Genomic DNA, 16,397 nt, shown 5'->3' on the forward strand with positions numbered 1-16,397 from the left:
GCATGGACCAACAGGCACTGCTAGTGTAAAATCTTTCAGTCACAAGCACTCAGACCGCATGCTCCCCTCCAGTGGAATACCCATGGAGACAACCACTTGAAGAAGAAAAGTCTCCATTTCAGTGCAATCATTCCCTTTTCTTTTTAGGTTTAATACATGTAAATTGTGTTATCAAATGTTTCACAGATACTTTCATTATTTTAGTTAGGTAAAAACAAATTTCACCCTGTTCACGGTGCCCCTTAAGTAAATAAAATAACACAGATCAAGTGAGAATGAGCAAATAAATTATGGATAAAAACCTGTTTTGAAAAGTTTTAAACCAACACTGTATAACTTAACATAGTTTTCTAGAGCTCTATATTCAAAATATACAGAAAACATTATTAGTTTAAAAAAATACATATAAAGTTATCCCACTCTTATTCCTTCTGTCAAGTCTAAATAATAAGAGCTCTATTAATTTAAAAGAAAAATCTTTTATATCCAGATTATGTTAACACTGTAACTTACAATGTATGAATCAAGAAAGGAATGTAGAGCAGATACACAAAGGAAAACGACCTATTGATGCAGGCTTACATTAATGCATATGGTCATTTTATGTGAGTATGGCTTTTTATGTACAAGTGAAATAGAGGAAATACTGCAGTTTGGCCATACATCCAGATTAGGCAGCTGGATTTCGTAGTCTAAATGCTTCAGAGAATTCCTCTGTCAGAAACCTACAAATATATTTTCTCCTGAAAGTCAGGAGATTAGCATATTTATTAATGTTATTCATTTACAAAATGGGCCCATTAAAAAGAGACTATGGGAGCATGTAAACTGATTAAAAATATTATGCATATATAATTAAGACATGTGCAAGGCCCAACTCTTCTGTCAGGGTGGGGTACGCTTTTAGTTTATGTTATGCAGGTATCTTTCTACTGACTTTGGTCACCAGGATGTGTGTACAATTTTTTAATATTACACATGTGCTCAGAGAAACGTTGTAATAACACGCTATTTTCTTTTTTGCTTAATGGTGGCATGTTGGCCACCTCAACGTTCTTCTGCAGCAAACCTGGAGAAATATGTCCAGAATTATCCTGCGTTGTTGACGTTTGGGTGGACACAGCCTGCAAAAGATCCATCATTTGCATGCTGTGACACATTTTCTACATTCTTGGGTGAGAGTGACCAGGGAAAATAGGAAAAGTATGGTCATGCTCCTGACCATACTGTATATATTACTGTGACTTTATCATAACAGCCAAACTCATCCAGTATTTGAGACGACTGTTCACATATGGATTTCTGAAGCTTTTGTGGTATATAACTGATAGTCAACTATTTCATATGTAGAGAAGAAGCTTGATAAAGCAAAAAACAGTGATATGTGTGAGAAAAGCACATTAACACTTTTTCCTTTATTTTTTGGGGAAAAAAAAGGCCAAAAGAATGAATACATTTTATGAATATAACTCAAATTTCTGAATATTTCTGCAGAACTTATATCAATAGCCTTGCAAAAACAAACACACAAAAACAGCCCCCTTCAACCCTTCAGTGTATTTATTAGTAGTCTTTGATAACTTCTTGCATATATGATCTTTGAACATACCTCTTGGCCAACCACACTTTGGCTTTTATACAAGTGATGATGTCAACTAGCCCCTGCTGACGGTCTGAATTAAGCCGGTGTTTAGATTCCAAGTAGGACCCCAGCAAGTGAAAAACCTAAATGAAAAAAGAAAAAATGTTGCAGACTGCTGTAAAAATATTTTTTGACTCCTCAGCTCCTAGCTTTCACCCTTCCTCAAAATAACCCTATAGAAGAAAACCGCCACTAGCAAAATGACCCTCTACTGTTCATGCAGAAAACTGGGTTAGCTTTGGATAATGGCAAGTTACATTTTCAATCTACTTTTCTATTACGTGCACTTTTCACAATACAAAATAAAAAGATAATTATCCCATAATAATAACCTTATAACTAATGAAATATAGTAAACAACCTAATAACTGATTTCAAGAGCAAAACAATTTAAACGTATTTCTTGACACCAGCAGTTTTGCATTCACTCAAAATGAGCCTATCAATCTAGAGGTGGCAGCAAATCCATGCATGCTTATTTTACAAATGGAAATTACTTAGAACTAGTCCCTCTTAATGAGACTTCTATCGTTTCATCAACTTAATCAGAATAAGTATAATCACTTTTTAAATTGTTTTAACCCTTTAGCCTCAATGAAATAGTATGTGTACTAATGACATTTGTGTTAAACATTCTAGCTTTTATTTGAATCTACAGGTCATACATAAAAACTGTGTAAGAAATTAGTTTCATTTTTGGAGTAATTATTCTAATTAACTGGTTAGTATACTATCAACTGCATGTTTGTTTTACTTGGATTATGAAAAAAGATATAGGCCCCAGTCCTGCCATGAAATGGGCACAGAGGAATTCCTAGAGCCACCATGCCTGTGCATATCTAATTGCAAGTTCTGGGCCCAATGTTGCAACATTGTTCTGCCTATTAATAGACTTGTTCACAGTATTAAAATGATACTTTTTACTGTATTTCTTTTCTTCGAATGTCAGCTGTTGTAGTAATGTTATCACAGGAGGAAAAAGTGTTGTATATTATCAGCCTCACCAAAACCTGTGATAGTCCCAAACTATCCTTCCTGAAGCCCTCAAAACTTGGACCCTGACTACAGCTGCTGAAGTGAAAAAAAAAAAAACCTGCTCTACTTCCCTATATTTATTGCAGGGCTCTCCTACTTACAGGAAAGCAGAGCTGCAATGCAATCAGTCTTCCCCAATACCACTTTTAGGGAGTTACATACCAACAAACTACAAGAGCTTTCCAGGTTGTCACCACTAACTATTATTTATTGATTAAAAGCCATTGTAAAAAGTTATGCAGTTTTGGAACACACACTAAGGCCATGTCTACACTTACTAGGGATCGACCGCAGCGCACTCTCTGGTCAACTCCGGTACTCCACCGGAACGAGAGAAGTAAGGTAAGTCGACGGGAGAGTGTCTGCCATTGACGCAGCGTGGTGTAGACACCGCAGTAACTCAACCTAAGCTACGTGACTTAGGTTGACTTACCCCAGTAGTGTAGACAAGGCCTAAGTTATAAACTGTGTAAACTTTAGTTTACAATTATTTTGCAACCATCAAATCTTCTAAATGTTCTTCATTTAAAAAAAATCAACATAGCACAAATGGCAACTTGATGACGAGTGTACAAGATGATCTCGTAGTGAGAAAAGATATTGTCTTAGCTATAAAATGTTGGTCATGGAATGTACACGAGAAATTATCAACCAGAAGAGGATTTATGAAATGCAAAAATCATACTATATAATGACAGGTTTCAGAGTAACAGCCGTGTTAGTCTGTATTCACAAAAAAAAAAGGAGTACTTGTGGCACCTTAGAGACTAACCAATTTATTTGAGCATAAGCTTTCGTGAGCTACAGCTCACTTCATCGGATGCATCTAAATAATAAATGAACACTTACAGCCCCCAACTAAAACCTCTCCAGCGCATCATGAAGGATCTACAACCTATCCTGAAGGACGATCCCTCACTCTCACAGATCTTGGGAAACAAGCTAGTCCTCGCTTACAGACAGCCCCGAACCTGAAGCAAATACTCACCAGCAACTACACACCACACAACAAAAACACTAACCCAGGAACCAAACCCTGGTGCCATCTCTGTCCGCATAGCTATTCAAGGGACACCATCATAGGACCTAACCACAGCAGCCACGCCATCAGGGGCTTATTCACCTGCACATCTACCAATATGATATATGCCATCATGTGCCAACAATGCCCCTCTGCCATGTACACTGGCCAAACTGGACAGTTTCTATGCAAAAGAATAAATGGACACAAATCTGACATCAGGAACTATGTCAAGTATCAGGGGGCAGCTGTGTTAGTTTGTATCCAGAAAAACAACAGGGAGTCCGGTGGCACCTTAAAGACTAATATATTTATTTGGGCATAAGCTTTCATGGGTAAAAAACCCACTTCTTCAGATGCATAGAGTGAAAATTACAGAAGCAGGCATTATTATACTGACATATGAAGAGAAGGGAGTTACCTCACAAGCGGAGAACCAGTGTTGACAGGCCCAATTTAATTAGGGTGGATGTAGTCCACTCCCAATAATTGATGAGGAGGTATCAATTCCAGGAGAGGCAAAGCTGCTTTTGCAGTGAACCAGCCACTCCTGGTCCCTATTCAAGCCCAAATTAATGGTGTTAAATTTGCAAATGAATTTTAGTTCTGCACTTTCTCTTTGAAGTCTGTTTCTGAAGTTTTTTTGTTCAAGTATAGCTACTTTTAAATCTGTTATACAATCTCCAAGAAGATTGAAGTGTTCTCCTACTGGCTTTTGTATGTTACCATTCCTGATGTCCGATGTGTGTCCATTTATTCTTTTACGTAGAGACTGTCTAGTTTGGCCAATGTACATGGCAGATGGGCATTGCTGGCACATGATGGCATATATAACGTTAGTAGATGTGCAGGTGAATGAGTCCCTGATGTTGTGACTGATGTGGTTGGGTCCTCTGATGATGTCGCTAGAGTAGATATGGGGACAGAGTAGGCAATGAGGTTTGTAACAAGGGATTGGTTCCTGGGTTAGCGTTTCTGTGGTGTAGTGTGTAGTTGCTGGTGAATATTTGCTTCAGGTTCGGGGCTGTCTGTAAGCGAGGACTGGCCTGCCTCCCAAGGTCTGTGAGAGTGAGGGATCGTTTTCCAGGATAGATTGTAGATCCTTGATGATGTGCTGGAGAGCTTTTAGCTGGGGGCTGTATGTGATGGCCAGTGGTGTTCTGTTATTTTCCTTGTTGGGCCTGTCCTGTAGTAGGTGACTTCTTGGTACCCATCCCACTCTGCCAATCTGTTTTCCTACTTCCCCAGGTGGGTATTGTAGTTTTAAGAATGCTTGATAAAGATCTTGTAGGTGTTTGTCTCTGAGGGATTGGAACAAATTCGGTTGTATCTTAGGGCTTGGCTGTAGACAATGGATCGTGTGATGTGTCCTGGATGGAAGCTGGAGGCATGTAGGTAAGTATAGTGGTCAGTAGGTTTCCGGTATAGGGTGCTGTTTATGTGACAATCACTTATTTCCATTGTAGTGTCCAGGAAATGGATCTCGTGTGAGTTTCTTTACCCACGAAAACTTATGCCCAAATAAATCTGTTAGTCTTTAAGGTGCCACCGGACTCCCGTCAGGAATTATAACATTCAAAAACCAGTAGGAGAACACTTCAGTCTCCCTGGTCACTCAAGAACAGACTTAAAAATGGCAATTCTTCAGCAAAAAAACTTCAAAAACAGACTCCAACAAAACACTGAAGAACTGGAATTAATTTGCAAACTGGACACCATCCAAGTAGGCCTGAATAAAGACTGGGAGTGGATGGGTCATTACAAAAACTAAATTTCCCCATACTAATTTCCCCCTACTGTTACTCACACCTTTTTGTCAACAGTTTGAAATGGGCCACCCTCATTACCACTACAAAAGAAATGTTTCCTCCCTTGGTATTCTACTGTTAATTGAATTATCTCATTGGCACTGACCCCCACACTTGGTAAGGCAACTCCCATCATTTCATGTATTGCGTATATATACCTGCTACTGTATTTTCCACTCTATGCATCTGATGAAGTGGGTTTTAGCCCACGAAAGCTTGTGCCCAAATAAATTTGTTAGTTTCTAAGGTGCCACAAGGACTCCTTGTTGTTTTTATAGAAGTTTATCACCTCAAATATTCCTAACCAAAGAAGTCATCTCTTTCATTCTGGGCTTCACTGCCTTTTGGGCATATGCTGTCATACCAAATTTTGGATTTCATACGAAAACAAACAAAAAATAGACATATTTGAACAATGATGCAAAGTGGGAACTCCATTTAAATATATATTTTATATACATACTTTTTTTCTTAAATGCAAGGTTGCAAAACAGCAGCGAGTAAGAAAAGTTACTACCAAGAGCAATATTGAAGAGGAGATAAGGTCAACTGGCCCGTAGGTGTGGGAGTTTAGTGCAGATGATAGAGGGCATTGACTGCATGTGTTTGGAAACTGAAACCAATTGCATGCTTGGGGGATCTGTCCAGCCCCATAGTGCTCAGGTGTACTATAAAAAACCATAGGACCAGCATTAGGAGTGTTTCCTTTACAAACTCCTGTGACCAAAGACTTTATGTCAATAGCCCTGTGATTAAATTCCTACCATTCCCTATCTTCTTGGTAGGTGGATGAACCTACAACCATTAGGGTGACCAGATTTCCAAATTACACATGGTGCAGGGGATAAGCCTGCAGGAGACGGGAGGTTAGGGAGTTTTGTGCAGGAGTGTGGTTTTGGCAGCAGCAGCAGGAAGTACATGAAGCCCGTCCTTCCCTCTCCCCCTTCCTTTTTCCATGCCACCCTCTAAATTAGATTCTACTTGGGTGGTTGGCCTGGCGTAAGGACTTTTGCAGAAGGGGCTCACTGGCTTGGTGGAAAGGGGTGGGCAAAGTGGCAACCTATAATAGCCCTTGTGGACACATGATCCTTGAGGTGTCAGCTTTCTGTCAAATTCACCAACTGTGCTGGCTGACAGTTCCTTCAGTTCACGGTAGTTCACAAATAATGGAAGAAAACAGGTACAAAATGTGCTTTTAAAAAAAATACTCCCAAAACCAGGGTCCCAGTCAAAGGGCTTGTCCACATGAATATTTATTTCCCTACAAGCTGGAGCGAGTCTGTATGGACACTGCTAATGAGCACTAACAGTTCCTCAGCGTGCTTTGATCTCTTGTTTCATAGCAGAGACGATCAAAGCACACTGAGGAACCATTAATGCTCATCAGCTGAATCCGCACAGACACTCTGGCTATATCCAAGCACTACAGTCCACTGCTATAGTGCTTCTGGTGAAGACACTTTAAGCCAATAGCAGAGAGCTCTCCCATTGGCTTAATTACTCCACTTCGATGAGAGGCGACAGCTATGTCAGCGGGAGAAGCTCTCCTGCCGACACAGCGCTGTCTACACCGGCCCTTAGGTTGGTATAACTTACATCGCTCAGAGGTTTGGATTATTCACACCCCTGAGTGACGTAAGTAAGTTCTAGTGTAGTCAAGGTCTTAGACTATGTCTGCACTTACAGCAGTTAGGATTGCTAACTTTCTAATCGCACAAAACTGAAGCCTGCAACCACTCAATCCATCCCCCTTCCTTCTGTCGCTGGCTCTCGCCCACCCTCACTCACCTGCTCATTTTCACCAGGCTGGGCAGGGGCTTGGTGTGTGGGAGGGGGTGTGGGCTCCCGGGTGGGGCCAGAAATGAGAGGTTCAGAGTGTGGGGGCAGGGGCTCTGGGCTGGGTCGGGGTTGGGGTACGGCCAGGGATGAGGAGTTTGGGGTCCAGGCTGGGGGGGTGGAGCCGAGGGTTTCAGAGTGTGGGAGGGGGCTCTGGGCAGAGGCAGGGGGTTTGGGCGCAGGGGGAGTGCAGGCTCCAGGACAGAGTCGTGCACCCCTGTGTGTCCAGAAAACGTGCACTTGTGTATGCAAAATGGGTATTTTGATCTGCTAGTGACTGTAAGTACCTATTTTCATGTACAAATACTTGTGTTTTACATGAATAGTTCTGAAAATTTTGCCATTCACTGCTTCTTTTAATATTTTTCCCAAACAAATATCAACTGAGTATTAAACATCCAGTTATTTGTATTCCTAAATTCTCTCTGTGCTGCCTCTAACACTGTCAGGTTTCCCAAACTACAAATAGCAGCCACCTGGCACCTCCCACTGTATTATAAATTCCCACTTTCATACCATTCACACACACAGGCTTTCATCATGTGTTGTGGAGTGAAGAATGGAAACCTGATTAGGTCACAGAATTTGAGACCTGATAATCAGAAAGTCCAATGCACTTCACAAATGCTGAATTTTCTTCCTTTATAACTTTTCTGTATACATTGCTTCATATCACCAAGCCTAATCCTTTGAATGGGAAGACTATACTGACCTTTGCTTCCTTTAGAGATCCATTATGCTACTACTGAATTACAGACAGATGTCACTGTTGAGTAACACAAGGTTCTATCTTTTGTGGTCTCAAAGAACGATAGACCAAGTCATTTTTTCCTGCATTTCTTCGACCCCACTAAGCTACCATCACAATAATGAAACATTGAATATAACAGAAATCAAAAAAGACATTCATGTACTTTGATTCATTAGAGGTACAAAGGTCTGAGACATTTGCTTTTTAAAGGCCTTTTTTTCCTGCTTGATTTTTTGCAGTAGAAATCCAGGTCTTGTCTATGCTGTTTTTCCTGGAAGGCAGAAGAACTCTTTGGACTAGGACAGAGAAAGTACCAAGACACTGATACCTGAAATTTAAGAAGTGAATTAATTTTTATTCAGGCTATTTAAAGTTTTGCTTCTGTTGATGCCCGTTTAACTCAAGCACGTGACCAACACCCAAAGGAAAAGCTCTTGCCCCCATTTTCTGACTCCACAAGGAGACTTCCAACACAAAACAGAGAAAGCAAGATTTCATTCCCAATATATATCCAACAAACCAGAACTGGATATTTTTTTAGACTTTGCTCAAAAAACCAAACGAATAAACCTCAGTTAAGCCTTATCTATACATCATTGAAAAATAAAAAAAGGACACAAACCAAATTCTTTACCTTTAGACATCAGCTTTAAGAACTATGATATTATGCTAACCCCCATATCTTTAAAAAGTTGAATGGATTCACCACTGGATTATACTTGTGTTGAGTTACATCAGTATAGCACTGAAGCATCACAAAAGTGGATCGGGTCTGTATAAAACAGACAAAAAAACTGATGAGTGTTGATGGATTTGTTTAATAAAATGTTAGCCACTTTTTGATCCCAAGATATATTTGTTGTGTTGCTGCATGGGTAGGCTAATCAATTCTCAACACACAGTACTGCAAATGCAACAAAACTCTCTAGCAGCTGCAAAGTTAAACTATTGTGTCACATTCTCTCTTTTTGAAAAAGAAACAAATTGACATTTTGTAATGCCAGTGTTAATCTTACAGAAGAAATTGTGGTTTTCGGATGTTCACAATAAATTTTGTTGTTTAACAGCAGGCACAAATGCTGAGAGAGCATGTTTTTGTTTAAAGAAAAAAAGGATATTGATGATATTCTCCATCTTTAACATGTAGCCACACACAAAGTCCCTTTTTAATGCATAATTTTTCAACAACACTTTTGCAAGTGATATAATTACACATTCTTCAGTGAAATATCAAGGTTAGACTTTTCTCCCCTCAAGCTGACCTAAAGCCATAAAAACTTCTACTTGCATACCCTTAGCTGTGTTTGTATGAATTAAGTATACAGTATAAATATTCACATTCCTGACTCTAAGGCTGAAACAATACTCTGACTGTTCTGCTCAGTGACTCTTGAAAAAAAGCAAACTGACATCACCCTATACTGTACATTCTCGGCATAGATCATTTATTTAACTCCGTGAAAAAAAACAGATGTTTCACCAGCTGAAATAAAACACTGTATAAATACCAAGCTCGGAAAAATGTGGCGCTGACTAAACTGTGGGGGTTGAAGCAACAAGAAGAGGAAAAAAAGGTGTTTGCAAAATGGCAGCAGTACAAAGACTGCACTTAGCCAAAGATGACAGAGTTGGAACAGGTCAGTCTCAATCTGTTGCCTGAAAATAAGAGAACACATTCAGTTCTGTGAATGGACAACTCAAACAGAGAGATTTCGGTTTTTATCTGGTAAAATACTACATTTTACCATGAAATAAATGTCACTGTGATAAAGTTTCTCTCAAAAAAGCCTTATTTTGACAGTTCTATCAGAATGGGGAAATGGAAATTGGCAAAATGGCACAATAGCAAAAGGTGCCTTTTCTTAGGCCTGGTCTACACTGTGTGGGGGGGGGGAAGAGGGGTGCAGGGGGAGGAAGGGGATAACGTAGCTGAAGTCGATGTACTTAGATCTATTTACCGCGGTGTCTTCACTGCGGTAAGTCAACGGCTGATGCTCTCCCGTGGACTCCGCCTGCGCCTCTCGCCCTGGTGGAGTACCAGAGTCGACAGGTGAGCGCTTAGCGGTCGATTTATCGCGTCTAGACGAGATGGGATAAATCGACCCCCGCTGGATCAATAACTGCCCGTCGATCCAGCAAGTAATGTAGACAAGCCTACATTCATGTTTACAAAGAAAACGAACATTATCTGTTTTGCTCCAGACAAAAACTGGATTTAAGAAAATTCTCCTTTCCAATAAGATGGAAATTAGAAGCAAAAGAAATATACCCATTACAAGAATAATGGTGTAAAAAGTTAAAAAGGAATTTAGGAACAATTTCTTTCTATTTTGTGTTACAAATAGGCTACTGCAAGCAACAGAAGCAATTATTATTTAACATACATAATGTGGCAGCACTGAAAAATTCAAACACACTGTACTAGAAAATGTACAAATATAATAATGATATAATATACAGTAAAAGCTGTTTTATCTGGCATGTTGGAGGAATGGGGGGTGCTGGTAAGTGAAAAATGACAGTTAACTAAGAGGGAGAGAGTTTGGGTGAAGGAGGGGTCTGAGGCGTGGGCTCTGGGAGTGAGTTTGGGTGTGTCGGATCTGGGGGCCGCTCACCTGGGGCGGCTTTCCGCAAGCGGTGACGTGTCCCAGCTGCTCCTAAGCAGAAGCGCAGCAGGCGGCTGTGTGTGCTGCCTCTACCTGCAGACACCGCCCCCGTAGTTCCTATTGGCCGTGGTTCCTAGGCAATGGCAGCTGCATTGCTAGTGCTAGTGCTCGTGGCGGTGCGGCGGTAGTGCGCAGAGCCACCTGCCACACCTCTGCCTAGGAGCAGCTGGGACAGGTCGCCACTTGCAGGGAGCCACCCGAAGTGAGCGGTCCTCATACCTGGCACCCCGAGCCCCCTCGCACACCCAAACTCCCTCCCAGAGCCTGCATGCCACAACCCCTCCCACGCCCCAACCCCCTGTTGGCCCTGTGCCAACCAGACTATAAACTGGAATTTGGCCTCATTAGCACTACAAAAGTGATTTCCACCCCTTCTTGTCAACTGTTGAGAATAGCCCACTTCCACCTTAATTGAATTGGCTCGTTAGCACTGACACCCCACTTGGTAAGGCAACTCCCATCTTTTAATATGCTGTGTATTTATACCTCCCTACTGTATGTTCCACTCCATGAATCTGATGAAGTGGGTTTAGCCCATGAAAGCTTATATCAAAATAAATCGGTTAGTCTGTAAGGTGCCACAAGGACTCCTCGCTGTTTTTGGAATTTCAGTGAAGATCAGAAATGCCGGTTTATAGAGCTTTCCAGTTGGTGAAGTGCTGGATAAAACAGCTTTTACTGTATACGTGTTTTAAAAATTTACTACGATCTGGTCATCTTCTGCTCTCATAGGGCCTGATTTTCCACTGTCCTGTCCCTTGTGTAGTTGTTTCTTCTTTTCCAAAAAGGGTGTAAAAACACTACCAAATCAGAATTTTCCATTCATATGTATTATTGGTAGCATTTTACAATCAGTGTGGACAAGTACAAACGACTACAAAACGTGCAAGAGAATAGAGAATTGGGCCCATAATTTCACAGAAATATACTGTTTAATCAAACCATTGTTCTACTCATCTGTACCCTGCCTCTCACTTATGGTCATTATAGATCTTGCCATGAAGGTGAAAAAAAACCTGGAATGCACTTGCAAAATTATACAGTGTTATAATTAAGAAAGTGGAAATTTACTTTTGGATATCTCAGGGATCCATTTACATGCTGAAAGATGACTGAAGACTTGATTTCTCTTGTATTTTCTCTTGGAGGGGGAAATTAAATGTTTTTATTCATGTTCCTGTTTAAATATCAAAACATTGGAGAAATGAAGAACACTAAAATATTTAAGTATGGCAAAAGAATAGAAAAGAACAACTTGGGTGGGAAGAAGAGATGGGGCAAGCGTTCAAGGTACCAAGCAAAAAGGCCTCATCCTCTTTATCATTATATTGTATAGTGCATAGCTATATATATTAATGCCCTCAGAAGTTTAACTAGTATTGGTGAAGTACACATCTTAACCTCCATAGCTAACAAGCTCCCTCCATACTTTGAAAATCCTTCCTTTTGCCATGTTAGGTTCACCACCTTTTCTGGTTAAGAACATAAGAATGGCCATACTGGGCCAGACCAAAGGTCCATCTAGCCCAGTATCCTGTCTTCCGACAGTGGCCAATGCCAGGTGCCCCAGAGGGAATGAACAGAACAGATAATCATCAAATGATCCATCTCCTGTCACCCATTCCCAGCTTCTGGCAAACAGAGGCTAGGGACACCATCTCTGCCCATCCATTTTAAGAAGTTACTATTATTTTTCAGACACACTGATCATAATACTCAACAAATTTATGAAGTTATATATTTTCGCTGGTTGTATGCAATCTAATATCCCCAAACACTGATAATTTTGTCTGTTTGTTAAATCAGGAGCACATCCCTCCTGAATACACTGCACCAAGTTAATGCCTAGTTTAAGCAGCCAAATGCCACCAAAGCCAATGGAATTGCCCTCACGTACACTCGGTCTGAATTTGGACCATTAAGTAATTAGCAGCAGTGTAACATTTTATGATTAGATATTCCTATGTGAGGAGCATGCATAAATACCAACAGGATGATTTATGTCAACAAAAATTAAATTAGCATTTTTGGCATGAGCGTAAAGCCTTTCACACAAAAGAGATGTAGTTTAAACCACACAGCCAATTAATAAGGACATTTGAGGAAAAGTTATAAAAACTATGGTAATGGATCATTCATGTTTGTAAAAACAGTACAAAGGTGCCTTTCAACAAAGCCTATAACTTTGTAATGATGGCTTCATGACTGATAAGATATTTATTCACAATTTTTTCATCCTCATAGCGCAAACTGTGCTTAGATTTTCCTCTTTCAAATTTCTCTTTGTGTTCCCAAATGAATCAATGGAGGTCTCCAAAGTTATAACTTAAGTGTTCCTATTGGAAATTCTACACTTCGTTCCTCTTGAAAAAGTATCTTGATAAAATTATTTCATTCTTTTTATTTAAGACTAATGGGAAGATTTATTTACATTTTGTCCATAGTTTCAACTTGATTTAATCTGTGTTTTATAACTTAATTATGCAAATTTACATTGTTTATTAATACATGAAACACTGGAGTTTTAGTCGTCTCTTTCAAATATCACTACTGTAATAAATAAGATTTTGCTGGATAAAAAGAAAAGGCATAACTTTGACAATTAAATTACAAGAAAATATGCCCCATTCACTGAACTAAAAAGCTGTAAAATAACAAAATATGGAACCCTATAATCAAGTAGTAGATAAAAATATAAAAACTAGTAACTTCTTTAAGTGAGCGAGCAAAATACAGCACCTAGTTTGAAAATGATGAACCGGCCATACACAATAATGAAACCATCTCAAATAATGCATACGCTTTTTCCTTCAATTATGGAGGCACATAGTGGTGACTACATAATTGGTATGTTCTCAAAATAAGCTTATAGTGAAGCATAAATTCCTGCTTTTCTCTAAAAGGAGGTGGCCAATTGGTGCGAAATTTCATGTGGGGTTAGTTTTAAGCCTCTTGAATTTTTATATAGTTTTTGTTTGGTTTCTCTTCATATGTTTTTAATAGGAAGAGTTTTAATTTGGGCTCTGGCTGAAATTTTTCCTTGGCCCTGCTACTACTACTGTTGGGGTGGAGGAATAGTCTAGTAAAAGTATGTGTGTGTCCAGAAGTGCTGTCCCATGAGCAAGTTATATTTCTTTTGCTTCCGGCTAGTGTCACTACCTTATGCAGATGCTCCCCAACTTACGCAATCGTTCCGTTCCGGAACGCCTTGCATAATTCGAATTTTGCAACCAATATGCAAAAAAACCAAAACCAAAAAAACCCCCACCAAACCCGACCAATATGCAAAAAAACCAAAACCAAAAAAACCCCACCAAACAAACAAAAAAAACCCCTCCTATTTCTAGCTTAAAGAACTTTTCCTGTAAGTGCAGATTTGCGTAAGTCAGGTCTTGCGTAACCCGGGGAGCATCTTTATTCATTTTCTGGCACTGTCCTAATTCAACTTACTCTTTTTTGGTCTGTGCAATAGACTTTTTGTTTGCATGATATTGCTGACTTATCTCTTAAATGCATGGTTTATCTGTCTATACAAAACTTGGCAGAGAGGTGAACTCCAACTAGATCTGGTCCAATGGATAGCTTTTTAGTGTTTAAAAAAGTTGGGATTTAGGATCATTTTTAACCATTATTCACATTACAATGGAAAGCTTATGTGTTGTGCACACAAACCTGATTGGTTGATTCATGAGGGGAGGAGGACAAAAGGACAGATGACCCAGACCTATTCAATGAGAGAGGCAAGGTCAGATGCATAAAAGCCTGACTGATAGATGAGCATAGGGCCTGGTGCACACAAGCCAGATACATAAATGGGGCTGTGCACATGAAACCTGATCAACGAATTGGGCACATACAGCCTTGTCAGAAGCTACACTTTGCTGTAGGATAAAGATTGACAGCAGAGACAGGTTCGTGTGGAGCTGCCGACAGATAAAAATATTCTCTATCAACAGCCACACTAGTACCCCCGACAGATCTACCTCCCTGTCTTGTTACAGCCTCCACCCCTCAAAAGAATCTCATGAAAAAGAGAACTTAAAATCCCTAGAAGTGACTATGTAAGAAGCTTCTTTTGGAAGCAGTTAGGATGCTACACACACAACCGCAAGGAAATGAGGTGCTGAGCCTCCTCTACTCTACCCCCAGGCCAATACCATCACCACAATCAATATACACCAGAGATTATGCACCAGTCTTAACTCTGCAACCCCCAAGGCCACCACCCTTTTAAAAAACCGGTTACCTACCTTTCCATAACTCTTGTTCTTTGAGATGTGTTGCTCATGTCCATTCTATGTTAGGTTTGTGCGCACCGTGTGCCCTGTCACTGGAGATTTTTCCTGCAGTGTTATCCATCTGTCTGGCTGTAGTGCCCTTTGGTGCTGCATGCTCATGCGCCGGTAGGGAATGGCCCCACACTCTCTCAATTCCTTCTTGCCAGCTAACGCCGACAGAGGGGCAGGAAGGAGGGTCGTGGAATGGACAGGAGCAAAACATCCTGAAGAACAGTTACGGAAAGATTAGTAACTGTTTTTGATTCTTTGAGTGCTTGCTCATGTCCATTCCATGTTAGGTGACTGCCAAGTAGTACCTGAGGAGGTGGGCTCGGAGTTCATGGACATACAGATTGCAACACTGCTCTATGAAACTTGGCATCATCCCAAGCCTGCTGGGTGATGGTGTAGTGTGAGGAGAAAGTATGGACCGATGACCAGGTCGCTACTCTGCAGATGTCTTGGATCAGAACCTGGCCAGAAATGCCACTGATGAAGCCTAGGCTCTTGTCAACTGGGCAGTCAAGATAGCAGGAGGTGAGATGCCCACCTGCTCATAGCACGTACAACTGCAGAAGGTGATCCAATATGAAATTCTCTGGGCTGAAATAGAGCTCCTGGTGAGTTCTAAAATCATCCTGTGGCACCAAGTTGCTCAGTCCTAAGACAGCTTCATCTGAGTAGGAGGAGAAAGAGGCCTGTACTGGTGGTGGTGGTGGGAGGGGTCTTCCTCTTCTTCTTCTGCACCAGTCATATCATGCAGGCCTAAGTCCTGAGTGTTGGTACCAGGCTCGGTTCTAGAGTATGGGTATGGCAGAGAAGCCCCTCTCTTGAACACCACCGACCATGAACGGCTAGAAAGCAGTCTCTATACCAGGGGAAAACCCCATATCCAAAATGGACATGGAACATGCATAGGCCACTGCCCTCCAGAACAAGTGCCAGAAGGGGCACCACCGAGATCTAGTGGGATGTAAATCAGGTACTGGTGATGGGCCCTTGGTTGTATGCAGAGCTCCGTGCCTGGCTCTGAGTCATCTCAAGGAGACCATGAGGGGGCAGTACCACTCGCTTCTGCAGCTCGTGCTGAGGGTCCAGGGATCAGTGTAGGGGTGGGAAAGTCTTTGCCACATCAGCAGGGCCGGTTTCCCTCTGGTCGGTACCAGGGGACATGGTGATGGATAGGAGCTCAGGGTAACTTGTTTCCGTCTGCTTGACACTCTCCTCGGTGCCGGTAGGTGGCCCATTGGGGTCGGCGGTACCAGGACAGTTATCAGATCCCTGGCTTCTACAAAGGCCTCCAAGGTGGAAGGCACCATGATCCAGCGGCCCCAAGATGTCCTCCCTCCCCAGTGTCGGTG

At 41.1% G+C, this 16,397-nt stretch overlaps 1 protein-coding gene across 5 annotated transcripts in view; it reads right to left on the reverse strand.

The window, feature by feature from the left end:
* THADA (THADA armadillo repeat containing) overlaps positions 1 to 16,397 on the reverse strand; it is a 288,683-nt gene that overhangs the window by 101,602 nt on the left and 170,684 nt on the right. For 4 of the 5 annotated variants that reach the window (XM_073339064.2, XM_073339066.2, XM_073339063.2 and 1 more), the window contains one exon: positions 1,610 to 1,725. In XM_073339064.2, coding sequence (XP_073195165.2) covers positions 1,610 to 1,725 — 116 coding nt within the window. Of the gene's footprint in view, positions 1 to 1,609; positions 1,726 to 8,256; positions 8,422 to 16,397 lie in introns of those variants that run through there. The other variant, XM_073339068.2, reaches the window with a different exon arrangement.

This window comes from Lepidochelys kempii, chromosome 3 (assembly GCF_965140285.1).
Source record: "Lepidochelys kempii isolate rLepKem1 chromosome 3, rLepKem1.hap1, whole genome shotgun sequence".
Taxonomy (NCBI): domain Eukaryota; kingdom Metazoa; phylum Chordata; order Testudines; family Cheloniidae; genus Lepidochelys; species Lepidochelys kempii.